The following is a 22144-nucleotide window of genomic DNA, read 5'->3' on the forward strand; positions in this document are numbered from 1 at the left end:
TCTGTTTGTCATAGCTATTTTAAAAATAAACGATAAAACTTGTAACCTGTGCACAGCGGCATATTAATATTTTGAATAAAAAATGATATTTCAGGATACCTCCTGAACGTGAAAAGTGAGAATCGAATTTTTTTGGGTTTACTTCCTCGATACATTTTAAACATTTTTTATGAAAAAGCCATTTTATACCATTTAAGAAATACAGCTTAATGTCTATAGTTTTTAATGATATTGTTCTAATTTTACATGTGTTATGATGACAATTGGGTCAGGTACCTTGCTTTCGAGGATGTAAAATCTCAAAGCAAATAGTCAGGCGTCGTACACTTTTCTTTACTTACTGACGACAGACTTATCTGTTTCAAATCATGTTTAAATATAAAATGCTTAAGAAATGTAGAGGATTACGGATTAAGACCTACTGTCTATCTATATTTGTCGCATTGTTTTTGAGTAGTTTTAGCTTTACAAACTTACATCAGTATGTAGGTACTTAATATTATTAAAAAAAATCATTTTAAGTGGTTGTTGATAAATAAACTTAATAATTATGGAGTTTTGTCAAAATAATATGATAAAATTAGATTTATTTTTCACAAACCTACTTTTTATTGTTTTATCATTATTGTTGTCGACATTTACCTAACATAGAACAAAAAGTTGGTAGCATCTGCTTTTATGTACGAGTACAATATAAAGACTCACTGATGGAGGAACTCTAAACACATTACACAACCAATGCTACGCGGAAGAATGAATATTACATTCATTATGGTTTTGTTCGCGGCTGTAAGTGCAAGGAAACTGTTTGAAGGCTTGCCTAGTGTATCCAACTATGAAGGCAGTTTAGATGACAGTCCTAACGAAATGAAAGCCCAAATACCAGTTAATTTCAGGCATATTACCAGAGAAGGTTTCGGAGATAAACAACCCTTTGATTTTTTACATTTAGGGATGATCAACCCGAGAGATGTCAAGAATGTTAAAGATTTATTAAAGAAAGATAACGTAACTGTACGATGGTATCCACCACAAAGAAAGTTAGTATTTCAAAGTCCACGCGATGAAATGGAATATTACAAAAACTTTTATAACAGTGCCATGAATAAGAAAAAAACCAATAGACCATTTGACTTTTCTTCTTTGTTAGAGAAGAATCTGCAAGATCCGTTTGCAAATAGGAGAGGAAAAATATTTGATACTCAAAACAAAAGAAAGTTCCCAAAAGCAGATAAAGTAATGCCAAGAAAACTTGTAAATATATCGGACTACTTCGAAGAAAACAGATTTTATAGGAGGCCGGATCGATACCATCCTACTATCAATTGGACAACGTGCAATGAGTTTGCAAGAAATGCTGTTTTTCATCCGGAAGACATAGTTAACACTAAATGGATGCCATTTTTTATTTGGTCTAGAAGAGAATTTAGAACAGCTGTAATACATACATTTTCATATCCAACAAAGAAGGTACCTATTGAATAATTTTTCCTATTAGTTTTTTACCATTTTTTACACGTATAACCCAGTTTTTTTCTTGTTGCTAAGAGCTTTTCAAACCATAGTAAGAATATGTTTTACTAAACTTTCAGGAAGTACAATACTTTAAAACTACTTTTGGTTCAAATCACAAAAATATTGATTGGAAACAGCCAAAATTGCTAATGAACGAAAGAAGAAGAATTTTATTGATCGCCAGAGATAGAAAAGGATTCTTTTACGGTATTCCAGATCAGGTGCTTCCTAAAAATCCTTCATGTAAGTGAATAAAACTTTTGTTTGTTTGGAGGAGTAGTATTCCAGGGTGGTATTGACCTCTCCTTGTCGGCAAGATCATGCCGAACCGCATTGCATTGATTCGAGCTGATGCTCTATAAGTTATTTTCCTTTGCTCTCTTCTCGGCATAAATTATGAAAGCGGTGCATGCAAAATCTAGTATCTTCGTTAGACTTTTTATTTGAGCGAGAGACTGTTGCAAAGACGTGAATTGAACGTGTACTTAACGTAACTTATAATACACATAATAATAGGTATAAATGTATTTCTTTTCAGTCATAAACGTTACTTTACCAACCATACCACTAAGATTGAAAATACATGATCCCTATTTAGCGATGATGTACTGCGATGAACATTACGCTACCATAATGGCAGAAATGGGAACTGAACCGACTTCTGAACGTCAGGCACTAATTGAAGCCTCAACGCTTAATTTTAAAGGCAACGGAATGTTCGTACTTAGAGATATAGCATTTGAAAAGTTTAGGGCGAATTTAAAGCAGAAGAGGAGAATGGAAGAAGAAGCGAGGAAGTTCATACACATTCGTAAATTCACAGGAGATGTGGATATGCAAGTCAAACATATATAACAATGTTTGAGCTCAGGTTATTCACCAGCAGTTCGCGTTATTAGAGAAGTTCTGAGAAAAGACACATACCTAATTAAGTAAATCTTAGCTGCTTATTTTGACCATTGCGGTCAATTTCTTTTGTGTGTATAAAGATCCAAGCACAAAAATCTTGTTATTATGATTTCTGTGGATCCAAGATATTTCATTGGAAGATTACTGTAAAAGCGAAACGCACACCTATCTCTAGACCATTGTGGAATGAAAGTTGAAACATAAGTGCTAGATTTATTAAAATCCTAAATACAAAATATTTATTATAATGTATTTTTGTTATAATTTGTGAAATCATAACAACTAAACTTAATTTTTTTGTTTTTTCTGCATTTGTACAAACACAGCTTGTAAACCGTTTCCTAACAAAACCACCACCACAACCACAACCATGACCACGTTCGACCACGTTTCATAACAAAAAAAAATCTTAAGTACTCAATGTTGTAAACAAAAGATTTTGTAGTAAATGGATGAAAATCTGAAGTAAAGCATTTTGAATGAAAAATGTACAGGTAAAACAACTAAGTACATAATTTCAAAATAACCACTGTTATGAAAACGATGACTGAATCACAGTTGATACGCATACAGTAAACAAAAACAGACAAAATTCAAAAATCGTAAACATCCATTCTTGGTAATATAAAACGGTATCTTTTAAAACAAACGCTCGTTCTTTATACACTTCACTTTTGCCGGAAAAGTCTTCATGAAAAATTATATAGCAATATAAATAGTAACATCTATGAACGAATACAGTTAATAATATTTTTTTAACATGAATTGTAGCTGTACAAAATATAACTTAAAATTCTGTGTATTGATTTGGAATTAACGTTTCCTATACTTAAGTTAAGTTACAATGTATAAATCTGTAATCTTAATTGAACCGATCATTATTATGGTTTTTACACACCTTCAGTTCGTAAGAGCTGGTACAATGCCGGGTGCGCGATATGATAACGTAACAACAACTTGTGAGGAGTTCAGCCGTTTCGCCAGATTCAATCCGTATTCTGTAGTGGATGATGAATGGATGTCTTTCTACTACTGGGGACCACCAATGGCCCCAATATTTGTAGTTTTCTTTGCGCCTACTAGTCGGGTATGTCACTTTACTTTTATACTATGGTAAAGTTTATTTATTTATTTTTATTGTGATAATATTGTTTCACAAATAACTTCCTAATGTTGATTTTTATGGTTCCATACCATACCTATGTCTGTCGTGTATGCAAGAAACCTATAGAGCACTTCCCGTTGACCTAGAATCATGAAAGGCAGGTAAAGTGTTATAGGTACTTAGCACAATTAAAGGGAAAGGTCGAAAAACGGTGAATTTGTGGATCCATCACAAAAAAATTTAAGATTTGTTTTACCGAAATAATTACTTTGCTACACATTTTTATTATACTGGTTTGGTTTGAGATTTCTCGTATACGATGGTGCGGAACCCTTCGTTTCCGAGTCCGACTCGCACTTGCCTGGGTTTTTCGTCTTCACGTTCTTAGGCAATTGATAATAATTTTAAGAGGCTCCTAACACAGCCTGCGAATAAAGAAAGCCATTTCACTTATTGAAATATAATTTAGCTGCCTATAGCTTGGCCTAGAATTACTTACTGCAGCTCTCTTTGTTTGCCCATTATGATTTATTATTTTAAACTCTGGACAGTTCATAATTTTAATTCAGTCGTTTTATTAGCAAAAGGAATATTTCAAATACTTACTAGATGGACACGTCTTGACGCCAGTGGACTGGACAGCGAACATGTTGGTGTTACGAGAGCGGGACAACAGTACTTACTTACTGGTGGAGCAGAATGATAGAGGGCATTATCTGTTGTATGTACTGGTTAAAGGTAAACGAATATATTATAAATAATAATTAAAATTAAAATTAAAAAGAGCAACCGCCGAGTTTCTTGCTGGTTCTTCTCGGTAGGAACGGCATTCCAAACCAGTGGTAAATTAAAACTACCCGACGATTCGAAAGCGCTTGTAAAAAGTCTACTTGAATTAAAACATATTCTATTCTATTCTATTGGCACTATCTATGTAGGGTCAGCAACAAAGCTAGGTTTGCAGTTTGCACCCGCCAGTACAAGCGACTATAAACAGGTGCATACCTAGCTTTGTTGCCTACTTTAGTTTTCCTTAGTTTGCTTAAAAGGTAAACATAAACAAGTAACTTCTCGCTTAAATGCGTCTTAGGGCGCACTATACGCGGCTCATATACCTAATATAATTATGACCTTGTTACCGCGAATCGACAATAAAATACGATTGAAAACCCCATAGAAAAAACCTAATTCCAGAAAATCTAAACTCTAAAGCATCCAGCAAATCGCGTCGCTTAACTGTTTTTCCGAGAAGGTTCTGCGATTTATACCTATATATCTTTTATACAAACTAATGAAAAACGGGTGTTCTATTTATAGGATTTGGATGTATCCTCATACATCCAAATCCGTTAGAATCCTTACATCTAACGGATATATTATATCCTTATATATTTTTTTGAGAAATAAAAATCTATATGGGGCTGTACAGCAACATTTTCCAAATGTGATTTTTTTTACATTTTATTTAGTTTTTTGGCAGGGCAGTCCTGTTTTTTAAACTACCCTAAATAGTGGTGACGTCACATCTAATACCCATAATGTTATGCATCCCTTTACTATGTAGGTACTAGATACTTCCGCCACATTTTAAAAAACCTTCGGTTACCTACACTGTTAATAAAAATTATAAAATAAGTCACTTCTTGTAATAAATATTACAATTTTATTTTCAGGTTTGGAAGTAGGTGATATTGTACAAGGAGTTGCGTATCGCTTAAAGCAGATTAACGGTGGAAAATATTTCGCTATGTTTGATTGCAAAGTAAGACAAACTTTTTTTTTAAAAAGAAACGACTTCAAAAACACTAGAAAGAATTAAATAATACATTTTTAAAGTACTTTCAAACTAACTCAGGTATACTTAGTACGTAGTTTTTTAAGTCGGCTGGTTCCTTTATTTGGTTTGTCGTGAGTAAAAGAAATGTGAGTTACCCTACCCCCTGAGTGATAGAAGGATTTTGGTAAAAACTACGGTTTAAGATAATTCCCGCCAAAGTTGTTACTTTTTAGCATCTAGCTGCTAGCGAGATCACGGAACCCTACCCTTCTACAGGTACGTTTTCTGTCAATGACTGAAAAAGTCTTGCAGCAACGTCAGAGTGATGCGGGAACTCTCGGTTTGATCCTGAATCGACGAAAAGAAAATTAAGTAGTCGTTTCATAGTCTACCTTGCGTCAAATTTAGGTTACATTTGACGCCTGCCAGTGACGTCGAATGCGTCGAAGCCTCGACGTTTTGTTATAAGCTCCCCTGTCACGTCTGATGTCGTGAACTGAGGCAATGTATCACCTTAATTCGTACGATTTTCAGAAAGACATAGTTTACATGTTCTCAAGGTTGAAAGACATTCCGAAGAAGGATGAGATAACGGACGAAGTAGCGAAGTTGGGCTACAAAGGACGCGGGGGAAGGTCCTACCTCTACCAAGGTCACCAGTGGATGCCGATGCCAGAGGCGGATGAAGACGACTTCCAACAGGCTATGAAACATAGAAAGCCTACATATATGGGAATAAATATATGAAAATACTTTTTTTTTCAATAAAACTGACTTAGGGGTAACTTATTTCATTTCATTTCATTTCTTGTCCTTGACTACGATCACAGAAATAGATGATGCAGTCTAATACCTACGAAATCGCAGGCATCATCTAGGTAGTAGATACTTAATCATCATGATAATTAGTATGAAAATATTAACCCTCGACTATCGCAATCATCTCAGATTAGTTGAAACATGAAACTCTCTCACTATTGTGTAGTAGGTACGTAGGTATACCATAGATTCATCCAATGACAACAACTAAAATTGTAGCAATGATTGGTGCAGTAGTTAGTTAGATATTTCATAAAATGCATTTTCATTTTCAAGTTAATTAATCACTACTAATTGGTTTATTGGTTTGTCTTTCAATCACACTGCAAGGGAGCAACCACGGATAGGCGTGAATTATTGGAAAATCAAAGAGTTTCCGCGGGATTTTTTTAAACTAAATCCACGCGAACGAAGTCACAGGCATCAGCTACTTTAATATAAATAAGTACATTTATGTTCATTACGCACGGCAGTAGGTACGGCATAATTACCTGTGTATAATAATTAATTTGTCTCAGGAAATTCTCTCAGAGTTTATTCAACTAATTTGTTCAATTAGCTCCCCATTAGGAATGTAAATATTCAAAGCTTTTGTTCCAGCCTTAGGGCGCCCTTAACAATTGCTGAACCTTAGAAAACAGCACTTTAATATTCACCTTAAAATTCTTCGGTATTTTTCAAATGAAGAGATATTTTTTATAATCCATACTTAATATTGTAAAATGTGGAAGTGTGTCTGTCTGTCTGTAAGCTTTTAAGAGCCCATCTATTTAACCAAATTTGGTACTAAGACAGAGACAGTTTGCATCCTGAAGATGGACATACTCTACTTGCCGGCTTGTAAATTTTATCCCGGAAGAATAATCGGTTCCCATGGGACTTCATCATCTAGTAACATAATAGAAAAATAAATTAACGGGTCTTATTATTCTAATAAGAAAACTAGAAAAGAGCTGATAATCTACAAACGGCTGAACAGATTTTCTTGGAAGAAAACTCTTGATCAAGCCAACTTTTGAACATAAAAAACCAAAACAAAATCGGTTCATTCGTTTAGGAGCTACGATGCCACAAACAGATACGCAGATACATACACAAATACACAAACACCCATATACACAAACACATGGCAAACGTATAACACCTCTCTTTTTGGGTTGGTACGGACACTACTATGAGCACGGACCTCCACTTTTTGAAATTCCATCACCACTCACCGATTTTTAGGGTTCCGTACCTCAAAAGGAAAAACGGAACCCTTATAGGATCACTTTGTTGTCTGTCTGTCTGACTGTCTGTCTGTTTGTCTGTCTGTCTGTCTGTCTGTCAGTCTATCTGTCAAGAAACCTACAGGGTACTTCCCGTTGACCTAGAATCATGAAATTTGGCAGGTAGGTAGATCTTATAGCTGACATTTGGGGAAAAATCTGAAAAATTAAATAATTGTGGTTATGAACTAATAATTAGTATTTTCAACTTTCGAAGTGAGTAACTATATCAAGTGGGGTATCATATGAAAGGTCTTCACCTGTACATTCTAAAACAGATTTTTATTTATTTTTATGCATCATAGTTTTTGAATTATCGTGCAAAATGTCGAAAAAATACGACTGTAGTACGGAACCCTCATTGCGCGAGCCTGACTCGCACTTGGCCGGTTTTTAAAAATTCATTCGATCGAAGCCGAGGCAAATCAGTTTTCAATATACAATAGGTACAGTAGGCGGTCGAAAGTAATGTACATCGACCTTTAGAGGGAGATAGCAAATTTGTAGAGCACTGTATCTGTCGTTGAAACCGACAAAACGTTATGTAGGTATGAGTGACAGAGACAACGCTCTACAGAGCCGAAATGTCATTCTAAAGGCCGATGTACATTACTTTCGGCCGCGTACTGTAAAGTGATTTTGATACCCGTAACAAAATATGACACGCTAAAGTTTAAACAGTGCCTATGTTACATAGTAACACGAGTATTTTACAAGTTTATATAACCGTGCTTAGCTTTGGAGTTTATGTTTACTATTTTTGATTAATTTATGGCTGTACTTTAAACCGAGCATAATAGTTAAGCTTGAATTATTAATCATAGGAAGCGATGAGATATTAGCAAAAGTTTCACTACGTAAATTAGGAAAATTTTATCGATAGGCTTAATTTTGCAAACATCGATATAAATGACAAAATATGGTCAAGTGAACAAAAATTTTCACGGTTCAGGAACCAAATAAATCAGCGCCACCTCTATACTAATGAACGACCCGTTTGAGATCAACACGTCACGGAGGTTGCATTGATGCATAAAGCACCGATGAGTCGGTGCCATTTTGTTTGTTCAATAACTCTGTCCATACTTTTTATCTTTTTTGAGTAGCAAATTTAAAAAAAAAACTTATTTGCGGACAAGGGCCAATTAGGCTAATTATAAGCAAAAGACCTGCGTGTAATTCGTACGCATACATTATTAACTTATCTAAAGTTCAGCATTAACAGCAAACTTATCAACATACAAAATGCAAATCCAATCTTACGCGGCGATGTACAAAACAACATAAAACCGCTCCGAACCTTCGAAAAACGATTAAACATTCAAAATGAGGTTATTTAGTTAAGTTTACAACGACGTTTACTATCTAGACCGCTTTAATGGCTAGGAAGCGGGCGGCGTGCGGTAAAGAGCGGCGATTATACGATTACATATTATGTTACTTGGCCGTCTGCCTGGGATATAAATTATGTAAGTTATGGGAGAACTTTTTCTGATGGCAACCTCAACTTCGACGAGAACACTACCATCGGTTCTCGAGTGTAAAGTGAGAAAAGCTTGTCGAATCGTTTTATTTAGACCTAAGTAGGTACATCTCCAACAAAAAAAACTTTCTCATTTATTTTTCCATAAAAAATGTTACGTTTTTTCTATTTCTACGAACTAAATAATTAGCAATTTTGAAATCTTCTTAAAACAATGCATTTAAATTTATAAACTTTTTGATGTATTATCAAAACATACCTAGATACGCTTGGTGATGACGCAGCTTTTGGTGGAACTTATTTGCCTAGATTATAGCAGATGCACATTTTGTACCTACTCTTGATTGTTGGCAGGTCACATTTTAGGTAGATAGGTATAGGTAAGAAGGCAAACGGAAACCAGATTTCAAGGTACTTAAAAAAATAACTCTGTAATGCAACCATTAATTTCTGTCTCGCTTTTAAATAAAAAAGTGAAAAAGTTAATAACGGTCAATGGTAGGTGCTACGTAGGAACTCTACGACACGTTTCCGTAAGACTCTACACTTCTATAGGTAATAATAATTATTTATTAATCATTCATGCGTGTCTTTCTAAAATATGTATTCACGTTTGAGCGACGATCGAATATTTTTACAGGTTTTTTTCTAATGTGTACAAATTTTAACGTCGTCGACACTCGACATTAATGTAGACTACGTAGTATGTACTAGTAAACTTAGAATTTTGATACAAAGCAAGCTGCTTTGTATAAAAATTCTAAGTTTACATGAAGCTTAGGTACGCATGTCCATACGAAGTAATATTATAAATGCAAAAGTGTGTCTGTCTGTCTGCTAACCTTTCACGGCCCATCCGTCCCACCGATTTCGACGAAATTTGGGACGACATCATACGAGTCGCAGAGAGCCGCTGGATTCAGGTGGCCGTGAGCCTGTAGAAGTCCCTACAAGAGACCTATGTCGAGCAGTGGACGTCTATTGTTTGATTATGATGATTATTCCATGAAAACTCCAACCATTATAATATAATTAATGGAAAGGTATCAAGACTCTCAGCAATGAGGAATATGACGCACATTGAGACAGAAACGTCATATACCTAAGCCTGAGGTTTGCTTCTACTGCTGGACCATTTACCTTAACTCTATATTGTGTAGGTTAGCTTACCCCATTTACATCTTATTTTGTTCATTTTAGGCCATTAGGAGTTAATAAGCAGTGGTAGCCTAGTGGTTAGGACGTCAGTCTCCTAATCGGAGGACGGGGGTTCATTCCCGGGCACGCATCTCTTAAATTTTCGGAGTAAGTAATTAAATATCGCTAGCTTTAACGCTGATGGAAAATATCGTGAGGAAACCGGCATGCCTGAGAGTTCTTCGTAGTGTTCTCAAATGTGTGTGAAGTCTGCCAATCCACACTTGGCCAGCGTGGTAGACAGTGGCGTGCAGGTCATAGAGGCATAAATGCACTGCTTACCCCAGTTGTTATAGCTCAATGCATATTTTTCATTATGACCTGTCAGTAAACAGGTTCCTACCTAACTAATGCCTACCCTGGCTTCAAACACTGTGCACGCCACTGGTGGTAGACTATGGTCAAAAACCCCTTTGAAGACTGAAGACCCGTGCTCTGTACAGAGCCGGCGATGGATTGATCATGATGATGATGATGAGGATTTACAGGAGTAGCTAATACAAATTCCATAAAAAGCGCTATTAAATTCGAATCAAGAAAATTATGCGTAAAAGAAACTTCAAAGCACTCTGCATTCAAAATTAATAAGAAAAGAATTATCACCTGATTCCAACAAAGCCCTTATCCAGGTTTGTATCGGTAATTATCGTTTCGAAGGGAGCTGTTTCATCCATCCATCCATCGGTTCATCCATCTTCGGTTCAATGACGTGCGTGGATGATTAATGATTTCGACTTGTCGTTAGAAGTCCAACTAACGTTTATTATGGTACGTATACGTGCTGGACCGATGGCCATATTCATTGTTCTCCGCTTAAAACTTTAGCTTCAATTCAAATGGAGGAAGAGTTCCGTTATGATTGGTCACAGATCGCGCGACTTACGTATAGAAGTCTCAGTTTGCCTGGTAGATATAGCCCAAAAAATACAGGTGATCGTATTACTCTAGACAACCTAGAGGTGCAAGAGCTGTTAGAATCACAACAGTCGGCAGAAGTTCAAGAGACGTATACACAGCGGATTTTTTGATTGATGACAGGCTGGTGCTTTCTCCATACAAACGTAGGAGGGTAATTACAACAATATTTGGTATTGTACGGTCAAAACTAAGTATTATATCCATTTATCTCGTAATTATCTAGGTTTATTGATATATAAAACATTGAAAAAAATATTGATTTAAAGTTACGAGCCTCGAAATATTCCTATTTTCACACTAAATTTATGACAACTTTAGGCGCAGACTTCTAAAAAGTGCAGCCTATAAGTGTGTGTGGAAGTGCCAGCTCTTGTAGGTATGTGAGCTTTGACACGTTGACGTCCTATGCGATAATCTTAACGTTCTGGTACGCTTTATAGCAGTGTTAGCAACTATAGAGCAAGCATTGATATTATCATTATGTGGCGCCTATCAGGCGGCCTGCACTTCACTCAGGCATGAGGCCAACAGACTTTGTCTACCATACACAATGTTCTGCGTAAGGTAGGTACCCTTATTTCATACGGTTCAACTTTTGGCTCCTACAATAAGCGAAACTCTTTTACCGGTAACGAAAACAGAGGGCTGTAATTAAAACTAACTACCTACAAGATAACTACTGCTTTGACCTTCCTTCGAAGTTCACGGTAGTTACAGCAACAGGAATGGAAAACTACAACCACTACTTGAAACTACGAATTAACAAAAAACCTTAGCGCATTGTGATAGTTCTTATGATATAAATCCTACTCTGAATGTATACTAGTCAATTTTGCGACAAAGGTTTTACCAATCACGTTTCTATTTTTTCAATCAGTAAATAGTAAATACCTACAACCATAGAGCTGCTATAATGCTAGAGGTGTTGGATGTCTCTTAAAACGCCCTCATCCTGACTGGTGAAGATAATAATCAGAGTGGTTTTTGTCATGCAGTTTGGCAATAATCTAACTATTTTTACCATAATAATGATTCGTAAATGATATATATGTGCGTCGTTAAATGTCTACAATTAGATGATGCCCGCGACTTCGTCCGCGTGGATTTAGGTTTTTAAAAATCCTGTGGGAACTTTTTGATTTTTCGGGATAAAAATTAGCCTATATCCTTCCCTAAGATGCAAGCTACCCCTGTAAGTACCAAATTTTTACTTCACATAGGTCAGGTCGAGGTGGCAATCGGAGTATAAGGCGGGTGGGTCCCCGGTTGCCATCTTGAGCAGTCGCGTACTATAGATACTTCCCTTTCGTCTGTAAAGTCAGGTAATATGTAGCAGGTAGCAGTTTTTGATCTAGGTATGAGATCTATTCTATAACTCAAAGATTGCCTTACTAGTTACAGTCAACTAATAGATTTTCAATTTAGCGGACAATTCATTTCTAAGAACGAAAAATACTAAGGATAGATTGTTGAGCAATGCTTCATTTTTAGAATTTTTAATAACAAGAAGGTACTTACGTTCGTGTGTAATACCTAAGTAGGTAGGTACATAAAAGTTTTCTGAAATCCGGTTCATCATCATCATCAACCCATCGCTGGCTCACTACACGGGTTTCCTTGAATGAGAAGGGAAATCCGGATAATACTTTTACTTTATGATACAGACCCGGCAGAAAATACTGTACATTTAGAAAGAGCTATCTCTTTCTAAAGGTCGATGTACAATACTATAAACAACTTAACCTCCAATCCGGGTTTATTAGTCTTGGGATGACCCTAATATGAATCAAACGCAGTTCCGATGTCCACAGTCTTATATTCAGGTACACTTGTAACATCCACTTAGTTTATATCTAGCTTAATTAATCACCTAGTACTTATATCTCGCTTAATTACTTTTATATCGTCCATCTTTTTTCTCTCGCTCCGTCCGTCCGACGCCGCTACCACTGTCACACCTCCACTCACGGGTGACAGATGGCAGGTTTTCTGTGTTGCCTACAGTCGTCCATCCTGCTCCAGATATGTCCTCATATCTGACCACTCGGCCTTCCAACCGAGGGTAATGCCCTCATACCCATAACTCAATAGGAGCAACATAGAATACCTTAACAGTCCTATATTATAATTAATATGATTAGTATAATAATTCCTCTAACAGATCAAAGCTAACATTGTTAGATTTAACAAGTGCACAAAACAAGTGCCAATGAGACCTACAAAATACTGGTATCAATAATCATTATGTACATTGCAATCAACATCTTTAAGTCTAATTCTTATAAATACACAACAAATCACACTGAGATAAGTAAATAGTAAATACTATAAGTCATTCTGATTTAAGCTTGATATTAAGAAAATTGTATGATCTAGTTATTGTTAGTGATATACGTATACAACCAATTCACAATAGTATAATCAAATATTGAAATCAACACAATTTATGTTAATACTTAATACAAGGAAATTATAGTGAAATCAATAATTTTATTTTTAAATATTATTATGAACTACATATTCTTCAAGTTTGTATTTGTATTTAGTAATACGTGAATAAATATTTGCATGGCAAATGTGGCAATACTAATTATGAGAATTATAAAACATCTTTGGTAATTTGCATTTAAAGCGAATAAAATATAATCAACCTTAAACAAAACAACAACGAGGAAAGAAAAGAAGGATAGTGAATTATCACCAACTTGAATTCTGAGTGCTAAGTACTCTATGATTTTAAACAATGTCACTATCAGTTTTCAATTAAAGTAAGTTTGTTTGCCCTTTCCTTCTTACCACTGTAATGACATGAATTCTAATCCTACATAATGCTCTAATGCAACACAAATTACAATATTTTCACTAGTATATACATTTTAAGAGATATGGTAAGAGTTGTTGGATCCCATTGACCATTACTAACACTTTATACAAAATTAATCACAAAGTTTTACAATATACTAATGAACCTAACTACTTCTGTAGACTTCATAATTTCTTTAAACTTAAAAATAAATTAAAAGAATATCTTATAATCCAATGTTCTCATACAATTGATGAATATTTGATATGAGTTGACCTTGATTATAATGTCTTTGTAGTGTTTCATGCATTACCAATTTGATTATCGTGAATTGACATTTAATTATTCTCAAGTGGTACCTACTGATTGACACCGTTGAAAAAAAATAAAATAAAAAAAAATATATATATATATTACAATATAAGTATGTAACGTAAAACAAATAATAAGAAAACAATATGCCAATCTTTAATTGCATATATGTAGTATTATACTAAGCAATATCGGTAAGTATATGAATAATGATTGTAAAATAATTTTGCAGACCAGAAAGGCAGAGATGTCGGCACAGATATTATGTGACCATATTTTGTACTCTACTTGAATAACAATAAAAGATAATTACCTATCAAATTGAGTTATTGAATATTGAACCTATGTCTACGAAGTCAAGATAAATAATATGGTTAAATGTAGTTGTTATTATTAATAAGTACTAAGATCGAAACAAACCACAATGTATTCTAAGGAGACCCCAATAATCATATTATTCCAGAAATTTAAAGAAACATGAATCCACTAATTGATAATGATACACACAGTACAGATCACTATGAGATCTACAATGTGTAAAATGTAATCCTATATTTTCAAATAACTGAGACGACTGCCTCTGACTGTATCTCGATTGTAGCACAACAAATACTATTATTAATATAACAAAATAAGTCACAATGATGTTAGCCAAGGTATTATTGTATTATTATAAACTCGTTACCTGTGATGCCCCATATCATCCTTGCACTAGGGGCAGATGCATGCATAACTGTGTCTACCATAAGCCCCGTAAGTGCGATAGAGAGCGCAACAGACGGCGTTTTGTTGCCCCATTTTATTGTCTCGCAAGCAACGAGTCCTTCATGGCACTATAGACTTAATTGATGTAACATACAATAAAATCTGATTTCTGGAAACTTCCATTCTTGTACATTCTTGAGCGCGTAAGGACGAACGATGCCAGAGACCCTCGTCCTCTTATGATAATATGGTTAACTTGAACACGGTGATTGAGGACAAACAGCACCAAACGCTGCACCAACCCAGCGTCATGCTGAGCCGTGAATTGCCGCATCGGTCACCGTTGCTTGTCTCGTGTCAGTGTGTAACAAATGAATGACAAAGATGTAGGAAATTATTTCGTGATACATTGGTGTACTTATACGCTTTAATAACATATCAGCGATCCATACATTAATACCTAGCGAGTGAAGTAAGCAAGCCTTCGTGCGCGAACTGCTTATATAGTCTATTGGAATAGATGTTACTTGAAATAGTATTTAAGAATTTGCTCTTTACTGTGCTGTTTCCACCAAACATCAACGTAATACAATGAGTGACTGCGAAGATGTACATTAACATGAACCGATATTTAGCATTTACAATCAGCATGTCATTTTAGATCTACTTTAAAGGGTCTATACAACTTCTAGCTACTACGTACCGAATTCAGCAAGACATAATTAATATATCATTACGGAATACGTCAATTATAAGAACTTTAATTTGAATTTAAGTAACCCTTGAACATTAGTGAGTATCTGCTAGAACAGGTAAAGTGATTTCCAACCATGATATCTATCTGTACCTCTATTCTGTAGATAAATCTATTATTATTAATAAAAAGGATACACCCTTTCCACTTGCCGACCCCGAATTAGTCTGCTTGTTTTCCATCAAATTAACTAGACTCCCTCTTGTCACCATCGCGACCCGATCAGTTGCTGAAGTTCATACTGAAGATCACCGTCCACTCGCATCGGGATTATCGAATCAGGTTTTACCAGACTATTATTGTTCGTCATTTTTCAGACGCTTCGTCAGCCGTTTTCCAATTCGTTTGTTGGTTCTTACTAGGACCAGCTTTTGTCACCGGAATACGATCCATTGTTTACGTCAGTATTGCCACCTTCCATTTGTCATTCTTGATTCCTTATTCTTAGGTCTATATTATAGTCAATGCTGCCCTCCTTTGGCACGATTGCTTTGACACAATTGGGACAAGTTATATTACATAAACTATTCTCAGTAATTACCGCTTATCACACCAGGAATAAGTCCATACATAAGTCGGTATTCTTTTCTCCCATTTGCCACTTGGTTCATCATAAAATATTCTCAGGAATCACCGCTTATCACACGAGGAATAAGTCCATACATAAGTCGGTATTCGTTTCCCCTATTTGCTTGTTGGCTTATCATAAACTATTCTCAAGAATCACCGCTTATCTCACCAGGAATAAGTCCATACATAAGTCGGTATTCTTTTCTCTCATTTGCCGGTTGGTTCATCATAAAATATTCTCAGGAATCACCGCTTATCACACCAGGAATAAATCCATACATAAGTCGGTATTCTTTTCAACTATTCTCAGGAATCACCGCTTATCGCACCAGGAATAAGTCCATACATAAGTCGGTATTCGTTTCCCTTATTTGCTTGTTAGGTTATCATAAAATACTCTCAAGAATCGCCGCTTATCACACCAGGAATAAGTCCATACATAAGTCGGTATTCTTCTCTCTTATTTGCTCGTTAGGTTATCATAAAATACTCTCAAGAATCACCGCTTATCACACCAGGAATAAATCCATACATAAGTCGGTATTCTTTTCAACTATTCTCAGGAATCACCGCTTATCGCACCAGGAATAAGTCCATACATAAGTCGGTATTCGTTTCCCTTATTTGCTTGTTAGGTTATCATAAAATACTCTCAAGAATCACCGCTTATCACACCAGGAATAAGTCCATACATAAGTCGGTATTCTTCTCTCTTATTTGCTCGTTAGGTTATCATAAAATACTCTCAAGAATCACCGCTTATCACACTAGGAATAAGTCCATACATAAGTCGGTATTCTTTTCAGATATTCTCAGGAATCACCGCTTATCGCACCAGGAGTAAGTCCATACATAAGTCGGTATTCGTTTCTAATATTCTCAGGGATCACCGCTTATCGCACCAGGACTAAGTCCATACATAAGTCGGTATCCTTTTCTCTTATTCACTGGTTGTCAGTTCGTTTAGAGTCTAAAAATAATAATCACATTCATAACAATGACACGTTATATCATAACAATATTAAACACCATTTTTTTATATTAGCTTCCCCAAGACAGCCACCAGAAGCGATTATTTGTGTACAGTCAATAGAATGAATATTATAGTGTCAACGTTTATGGCAAACCCGCTAAGTGTTTGCTCCCTTAATATCTCATTTGATTAATCTTCTTCTTAATTTGCTTTATGGCTTTCAGTAATTTGATTAATGATTTGAAAGACTAGTTATCGAGACTATTGAACTCAACACTCAAATCGATATTCTCAACTATTTGTGGAGTATCTACAGTAGTAAACATCTTTAGTTCACCGTGGGCTCTACCGCGGTTGTTTGACAGCTACAATGTCACGATCGCAATCATCTCTGATTGGTTAATGCTCGCTCACTATTGGCCACAATGCATTGTTGCAACAAGAATCGCACAAATTCAGCCAATCAGAACAATAATGATTGATGCAGGTTTTAGACAATCGCCCTACGTGTAATGTCTGCAGGTGATAATAATTGTGCAACTCGTTTGAAATTTTAATATAATTTAAGGGCACACACACAAGAGACAAATCCGTCTTTTGTTTATAATAATTATATTAATAATTTATTTATTTAGTAAAAATATGCATCTCATAAGCTCCTTTTTCCAAAGTCAAATAGCTAGTCAAAATTTGGGCAGTAAAGGTAGGGAATCCGTTTCTCCACTATTTATCCGATGGGGCTTGCAAGGTTAAGATTTACACTTCTCTGTATACTGACAATTTCATTTCTTATTTCAGATCTAAACCTAAGTCAGAGATCGAATTATTCGTGCATTATTTATACCCGAGAAACAACGATATGATAAAATTATGTGTTAGTAGGCTATATAAAGAAATACAACAATCCAGACCCTGTTATACATAACATTGCCACAGTCATTGCCGCTTCATTTAATAACACCTTCGTAACTCTCTTTTGTTATTAGAGACACATCTTTTAAAGTTTCCTTTACTCGTACATAAAAATTGAACTTCGTAACTTAGTATTTCTTTCTAATTTCTATTATTACAGCAGATAGTATCATCTATTAAGTTGGTAAGCCAATCCAATAATAACAACAGTAAATATGATGTACTTGGTAGTTAACCTGTTGTTCAGTGTGTGTTTTTCCGAGGTAGTAAGTACCTAAAGGCTTTGATTTATGAAAGCAGATTGTACAACAAGGGCACCAAACAAGCCACTTGAGCCGAGTTATAAACACTGATTTTCACTTCGATTGCGAGGAAATGTAACAATATAATATTACTATAAGTACATATCTATAGATTGACCGAAAAGAGTAGGGATTAAATGAGGGTGCTGTAATGAGTTTGTAGGTAGGTATAGGTCGCAACCTCAATACAAGTGCAAAAGTTCACTGGCACCATAGAAATTACATAAATTCTTTCTCATCCATATGTCATTCAGAGAGACTGTTGTTTACCTCTAAATACCTTGTGTATAACAGCATGAAACGCACTTTAGTCCTCTTATAGCCTGCGTAAAATAGAACCTTACGAGCATGAGAAGTGGAAACGTGTTTTTATTTTATTATTATTTTTATTTTCCAAATTCTAAAAATCACGAATGCATGTCATCTATTAGTATAAGAGGATGTCAGCTACTAGTGACTTTATATGAATGTGATAGCTCACATAATTTTACCTTTTTTAATTATAAAACTCTAAGAACATTTGAAAGAACCACTGTTATGCTGATAAATAAATATTTTAATTCAAGTCCATTTATTTATTTTCATCTGATCTGATCAGTTAAATTCACTTTAGGTTAATATAATAATGATTCAATTCATTTTCCTTTCATAACCTCACCTCTCCTTAAATGGTGGTTGCAGCAAATGTAATTTATAATTTCCACAAGGGTGAGCAAACGGAACAAAAGTACATACTAGCACTTAATATAAATTTTATTGGTATAAGAATCAAATAAAATTCCAACATCCACATGGCTACTTTCGTGAGCATGAGTGTTGTATGTCTTTCTGTTTCTGGTATGTACATAGTTAGATTAATTCAAACCTGATATTTCATACCCTATACTTACTAGGTATTCAAAGTAATCTAATAACTCTAATTTGGTCGAATAAGTAAACCTACAGATTCAAAATAGGTTCAATGTTACCTACTTTATCTAGTGGACCAATTAATTATTTATTAGCTGATCCACCCCAGGTCTAATTTTCCAAAATCTTTTCTTTATGTCCAGTAGTAGCTTAGTAGAGAACTCAAATCATATTTGATTATGCAGGGCCTGCGGGTTGATCTATGTCTGTCAGTACATAATACAGACTATTCAGTCGGTAGATAGGTATTCAATGGGTGCATCTGGCAATCGACTCTATTAGTCTCCCTATCACTGTCTATCATTCTCACAACCATACCATGCCTACCATAGACCCAAATCCAAAAATCTTACATTAAATGGTAGGTAATGAAAACACATGCACCTGACACATATTTCAGGCATTCTATCCTTAAATTGTACTAAAATATTACTATGTGTATAGTTAAGTATGTAATTATTTAATTAAAGAAGAATAACTACTCATATTGAGACTATTCAATTCAAAGTTTTAAGACTTTATTTTAGTTACTAGGTAAACTAGATTTGCCTCAATTAACCATAGTAGTATTCAGATGTTTCTTACCTTCTTATTACTGTATTACATAACAATACCTTGAGGTTACAGCCTCCATCATAATGAGGCAGGCCGGGATGGCTTTTTTTTTCTTTTGTATCATTACAACAGGCCTCACACCAAGAGTTACTGTGTTCTTATCCGATCCATGCAGGTACATGACTGCTTCCAATCACAACTTGAAGGTTATGTGCACTTCTCCACCACAGATGCAGGCCAAAACCACTTGTTCATCTCACATTCGTCGACCTCATCGTCAAGTCGGGGTCACAGGGTCGTGGACATCATCAGAAAAGTTGTCAAAACATGAAAAAAATGGTAACAGTTGAATAATCTCGGAAATATTTCATTTAAGTGACACCAGTATCAAGTACATACCTACTTGATTATATCAGACCCCTGTATATAACCCAAATTTTGCACTAAAACCATTGATTGACCCATTGATGTAGATATGACCGTTGTTATTGTAAGATTATTATTTCTATTTTTAACTAAAGCACATGTACATATTTCTTTTTTTTAAATGATTGTTGAATGATTTAAATTAAGACTTGAATAAAATTATACTGTTAACATTACTTCCTAGATAGATAAAGTTAAGTAGATATTCATTCTAAATTTTCACATTTTATTATGCTATGATAATGTACTATAGGTAATAATTTGCACACTCAGTTATTGGTTGAATGTGTTAGATCAAAACAGATTTAAGACCAAATTGTACCACATTCTAGCAAATAAACTCTATTTTTTATATTTCTACACTAGCTCATGTATCAAGTACTTACCTACATAATAATCTAATTGTTTTCTTGATTCTACTTTAATATAGGTAGGTGCCTATTTGGTTTAAAGTATTTCATATCACTTATTACCTTATTTCGATTTTAAAATACAAGGTGTTAGTACTACGGTGCGTTGCATCCAGTCTTGAAATTAAACTACTTATAACTTCATAGATCAAATCTTGGGCTAGGTATGTCCCTACATAATAATCCATTAAAGCGGTCAGAACAAAACTATAATCCCTTACTTTGAACTCTCAAATAAGTCATAATGCTGATATCTACTTACTATTAATAATTATAGCCTTCACTTACTCTGTTCTAAAAGTATCAATTGGTAATATTGTAACTTATCAAATACCTACTTAGGTATTTTGATGCAGTAATCTAACATTAGGCACTCTTAATATTCACCCATGCTTTAATGAACATCCACTGTAAGAAGGTAAGTACACAGATTCACCGTTTCAATACAACCTATGGATGCATTGGACCCATCGACCTACGTACTTCTGCTTGTTCCAGACAGTGCAAGGTGCTTTCCTCAAACCAATCTCTTGAGTAGTTGCGTTGGAGACAAGCCCTCCAACTCGATACAGGTCTACTCAAGTACTCCCAAAGTAATAGTGTAGCACCATTGCAGTTTGTATATATTTCATATTCACTTTGTTATTCGTTCAGGTAGGTTTCTTCATATAATTTCCGATATAAGTACCTAATAAATATGTTGCTATGCGTCTTGTACAGGCACTTTTAACATCTTCCAGGATAGACCCGCATTTTTGGGCATGAATCACATCCAATCTTCTGATATAAACAACTTAACCTCCAATCCGGGTTTATTAGTCTTGGGATGACCCTAATATGAATCAAACGCAGTTCCGATGTCCACAGTCTTATATTCAGGTACACTTGTAACATCCACTTAGTTTATATCTAGCTTAATTAATCACCTAGTACTTATATCTCGCTTAATTACTTTTATATCGTCCATCTTTTTTCTCTCGCTCCGTCCGTCCGACGCCGCTACCACTGTCACACCTCCACTCACGGGTGACAGATGGCAGGTTTTCTGTGTTGCCTACAGTACGGTATCGTAGAGCGTTGGCTCTGTCGTTGAGACCGACAAAACATCACATAGGTAGGAGTGACATAGACAACGCTCTACGAAGCTGAAATCCCTTTCTAAAGGTCGATGCACAATATTTCCTGCCGGCTACAGCAGCTGTATGAAGATATTTAAGAAAGGGTACAGCAGACTAGGGCCGGTCCCTACCATAGGGCGAATGGAGCATTTCGGGGGCGTCTCAGTGGTAAAAAGGAAAAATAGGCGTTTATCTTAAAAAATATTTTTTTGCTTTCTACTGTTTGTAAAATTGTGACCATTTCACTCTCGCGATATTATTCAGTATCTGGAATCTGGATCCTGATTTCCTGTATCCTGATACCAAGAAGTTATAGTAAGATTTCGATACTCGCTCCGTTTTAAAATTTAAAACAGTTGTTTAAAAACCCTTACTAAGTACCTAGATTACATAAAAAGTTAGCA

General features: G+C 35.2%; 2 protein-coding genes across 2 annotated transcripts; both read left to right on the top strand.

Annotated features, from left to right (window-relative positions):
* The first annotated feature begins 764 nt into the window (after positions 1-764).
* Positions 765-2370, top strand: LOC117985239 (uncharacterized). The gene is made up of 3 exons (XM_034971930.2): positions 765-1470; positions 1593-1758; positions 2054-2370. The coding sequence occupies exons 1-3, from the start codon at positions 772-774 to the stop codon at positions 2368-2370; spliced, it is 1182 nt and encodes a 393-aa protein (XP_034827821.2). The 5' UTR covers positions 765-771.
* A 1779-nt stretch (positions 2371-4149) lies between these two features.
* On the top strand, positions 4150-6053 carry LOC138402789 (uncharacterized). The gene is made up of 3 exons (XM_069500871.1): positions 4150-4267; positions 5203-5291; positions 5841-6053. The coding sequence occupies exons 1-3, from the start codon at positions 4177-4179 to the stop codon at positions 6051-6053; spliced, it is 393 nt and encodes a 130-aa protein (XP_069356972.1). The 5' UTR covers positions 4150-4176.
* The last annotated feature ends 16091 nt before the right edge of the window (positions 6054-22144 follow it).

This window comes from Maniola hyperantus, chromosome 9 (assembly GCF_902806685.2).
Source record: "Maniola hyperantus chromosome 9, iAphHyp1.2, whole genome shotgun sequence".
In the NCBI taxonomy this organism is placed as follows: domain Eukaryota; kingdom Metazoa; phylum Arthropoda; class Insecta; order Lepidoptera; family Nymphalidae; genus Maniola; species Maniola hyperantus.

Bases quoted from the DNA above. Each gene is read 5' to 3' on its own strand.
- LOC117985239 (XM_034971930.2), top strand. From the start codon at position 772: ATGGTTTTGTTCGCGGCTGTAAGTGCAAGGAAACTGTTTGAAGGCTTG. The intron at 1,471-1,592 runs GTACCTATTGAA...CTAAACTTTCAG, and splicing joins TTTCATATCCAACAAAGAAG to GAAGTACAATACTTTAAAAC. The intron at 1,759-2,053 runs GTAAGTGAATAA...ATTTCTTTTCAG, and splicing joins GCTTCCTAAAAATCCTTCAT to TCATAAACGTTACTTTACCA.
- LOC138402789 (XM_069500871.1), top strand. From the start codon at position 4,177: ATGTTGGTGTTACGAGAGCGGGACAACAGTACTTACTTACTGGTGGAG. The intron at 4,268-5,202 runs GTAAACGAATAT...TTTTATTTTCAG, and splicing joins GTTGTATGTACTGGTTAAAG to GTTTGGAAGTAGGTGATATT. The intron at 5,292-5,840 runs GTAAGACAAACT...TACGATTTTCAG, and splicing joins TCGCTATGTTTGATTGCAAA to AAAGACATAGTTTACATGTT.